At 42.2% G+C, this 3,629-nt stretch overlaps 1 protein-coding gene across 1 annotated transcript; it reads right to left on the reverse strand.

Moving 5' to 3' along the window:
* Nucleotides 1-431: 431 nt before the first annotated feature.
* Nucleotides 432-3,364, reverse strand: LOC131294323 (uncharacterized). The gene is made up of 2 exons (XM_058322370.1): nt 3,275-3,364; nt 432-1,217 (listed from the first exon to the last, which is right to left on the reverse strand). The coding sequence occupies exons 1-2, from the start codon at nt 3,362-3,364 to the stop codon at nt 432-434; spliced, it is 876 nt and encodes a 291-aa protein (XP_058178353.1).
* Nucleotides 3,365-3,629: the final 265 nt, after the last annotated feature.

The following is a 3,629-nucleotide window of genomic DNA, read 5'->3' on the forward strand; positions in this document are numbered from 1 at the left end:
ACATGGACCAGTTTTTAATTGACTAACACATCAATTATAAGATGCTAAGAGTTGAGAAGGAATATCAATAGTTGTTACTTTGCAATGAATAGCCCGACTTAATTTACACGGTTCCCACTGTAACCTAGGTTTACGAGAAGCTTTTCAAACTAGTTTCAAATCAAATAACCGTTACAGAGATTTGCAATAGACCTTACAACCGCTGCTCAATTTTTCATAACCACAGCAATTGAAATGCAATTTTTATATACCATCTAGCGGTTTTTGGATCCATCGAAAATAAAATATCGAATCAAATATTGGAATATATGCTAATCAAATAATGAATTCATTTATTGGATTATCTCGCAAGTACGGTCAAGTTCTCTATTGAACGAAGATTATTATTCTTTCTTTCAGAAATTATTCTATCGCGTTTATCGAACATGCAGTTAGCACACACCCAGTACACAGGTTAGTAGATTCGACTCGAAATAAGTGCCGTCTGGGCATTGCAAGTGCTCGCCAACGAGATCGGTGTTGCAGCTGTAATAGTACCGACAATTGGAGGGATCCGCAAATAGTCCCGGACGTTGGCATTCGTACGGCACAATCGTGCCCGGTGGCATGTTGGACACGTCGCGCTGCACACACTGGCCATCCTGGAACACTTGATTAGCCGGACACCGGTACATACGCGGCCGGAATATGCGATTACCATTGATCGTGTCCGCGGCGCAGATATAGTAGATGTTGCTGTTTCCGGGCCACGCCGCCATCTGGCCGGCAAAGTTGCAGGTGAACTGCGGTGACAGACAAATAGTGTCGTTCGCTAGCAGCGAGCAGTCACCGGTCGTCGGAGAAAAGGCACCCGCACCGCAGTCCATGCTGATCGCTACCGGACTGTTACCGTTCATGAAGCACATATGGTACAGGCGGCAGTTATGCGGATCAGGAAACACGCCCGGTGTGTTGCACTCGAAGATTCCACTGCCACCGGGATTGCAGGAACCCGGGCTTGTGGAGCATCCGCCTTCGAACTCGTTGCAGAACAGTCCCTCGTCCGGATTACACTGTTCGACCCAGATCATCTCCCAAAGGGAGCCGACTTTCACACAGACGGCCACCGTGTTGCAGCTCGAACAAATCATGCCCGGGGCCTGACGATCGGCGCACGTTGAGGTCTGAAATTGGGTCACCGAAACCACCTGACTGGCAGCAGTGACGCTGACAAGGCACTGAAAAGGATCAGGAAAATCACACCAATTATTGAAATCACTAAGGAAAGCAAATGATGTGCTAGCTCAATCCAACAAGTGAATAAAAGAATATTTCGTTTTCTAAACTGCATCCCTTCGCCTTAGAGGACCCGAAACTTTCTAAATTTAGGTTAGTTTGCTTTACAAACTAAAAGTAGCACTCTCATTTGAACATACGCTTCTGATTGGTACTCTTTTCGATGAAAGAATGTTTTATCTTCCGCTCAGGTGTTGTTCCAATCGCAGATAGTGCTATGACCATGTCCCAAATCAAACGTTTAAATTTAACATTGCGCAAACTTCTAGGCAGCACTATGAGAGAATTCAGGGTTTCGGGTCCAGAAGAAGAATAATTTCTATCACAATTTTTCAAATGTACTGCGTACCGTCACTAACAACAACTCCAATATCTTCGGACTCCACATATTCTTGCGGTGGCTTATTGAGCGATGCCCTCAAAAACGTGGAAGTACACCCACCGATGCGTACCAGACGACTGAAACTCAAAATCAATCTATTCCGACGACCGTCTTTTATATCGAAAAACAACGAACAATTTTTGAGACTGATAAAAACTGTGCTTGTAGAGAACGTTTCGTAGGTATCACCCGAAGGAAACCGCGGTACACCGAGGAAGTCAATACTTATCGGAAATCATGATCGTGGAGGTAGACAACGGGAACTTGGACAAAAAAATGGCATCAACTCGTAGAGTATTTGATTTTTTTTAACACCGATTCAAAAAAGTTTGCGGGGAAATTTTGGAGTTTTCTGGGGATTTTACTTCGGGTGGAAACCCCATTCCAATTAGCCAGTTTTGGCGTGGTTTCGTGACCCCCACAAAGTTAAGTTCAAATAATGAAACCTTCCACAATCGTAATGGTTATTACTCCCACCACAGTAAACTTAAAAGTAACTGTAAAATAATTTACAGTATATACAATAATAAGGAAAAATTTTACCTATACCTTAAACTTGTGAAAACTTCCAAAATCTATCAAACAAAAGGTAAAAACCAACCGAATGGGTCAAACTTACCTAAAACGTTTACGACCATTGAAGAGTAATAGAAACTGTTTGAACGCTAGTGTTAACAGCAAATTTCCGGCGAGCGGAAACTTTCGTTTTGCTATCAGCTTGTTTGAGATCTAGATCAAGTTCTGCACAATGAGGACAGTCACTTATCGTTAGTTTGTTTTGTATCCGTTATCGATTAGAAGGAGGTACACAATGGAATATATTTAGTATAGGTACACAGCATCGGAAATGTGTTACTTACCTCCAAAATTTTTAATGTAAACGATGCGCTACCACAGCCCGATCCGAAGTAGAAAAGCCGAAGTTTTTATTCACTTAAAGGTAAGGATTTATTTATTCATCCGGTTGCAGTTTTTTTTTATTTGCTTCACTAACGGCTAAATTTGTGCCAGCAATGGATTACAACAAACGAAAGGAAAATAATCTTTAAAGTAGGGGTCGAAAAAAAACACCTCGAACGGTTGGGAGCGAAATTTAACACATTTGCTGCGAGTGAAAGAGCGTGTGGGGTGTTTTCTATTTCTCGTTTAATTGATTCATTATTAGCAAAATTTTAATTTTGATTTTGATTCTTCCGTCCTTTCCTACCACCTTCAGCCCGCACGTGCTCACCCGCGATCCTCCTAGAAATCTCCCGTTCCCTCCCTCTTCATTAACATCCAAAATCTGTCGTAACACTAGGATAATAAATATATATGCTGGCCAATTCGCACGATTTTTTGTTTTGCTGTCCACACGTTGATCGAACCGAACGATCGAATTTCTTACGAATCTCTCTCACGAAATGAAAATGCATAATGTAAAGGGTTCCCTTCTGTTTTCTTCTGCCTCTCCTATCCAATGTATATCCTTCTGCCGGTCGGGATGTGGTATTATTCAATAAAAAGCGTACGGAAGATGAATATATGTATATATTCTCGCTTACAAAAAAGCAGTCATTATTTTTTGTTTTCTTTTTTATCTTCTTTTAAATACACACGCACACACCGCACACGTACACACTCATCATAGTATTTGCCCTTGTTGTGCCCGATTTGCTCGGTTTGCTCGTTTCTTCTAATACGATCGATCACCGGGGGCGTTATCATAACGTAAAGGAGCTAGGCGCGCGCGCGCAACACAAATGCCCACGCGGAAACAAATGCTTTCTTCAAGTCTGTTACGAGTTTTCTTTCGGTTGTAAATATCCCTTTGATACTGGTGTGTATTCGTACGAAAAGCGCAACGGAAAGGCGCATTATGAACGTAGCCGGCGCTGGCATTGCTTTTCGTTGAGAAGTAATTAACTGTTACACTAAACTGACCAACCATTCACATTCGGTACTGTTCGCTACTCGCTTGGCGTTTTCCTTT

Source organism: Anopheles ziemanni, chromosome 2 (genome assembly GCF_943734765.1).
Source record: "Anopheles ziemanni chromosome 2, idAnoZiCoDA_A2_x.2, whole genome shotgun sequence".
NCBI lineage: Eukaryota > Metazoa > Arthropoda > Insecta > Diptera > Culicidae > Anopheles > Anopheles ziemanni.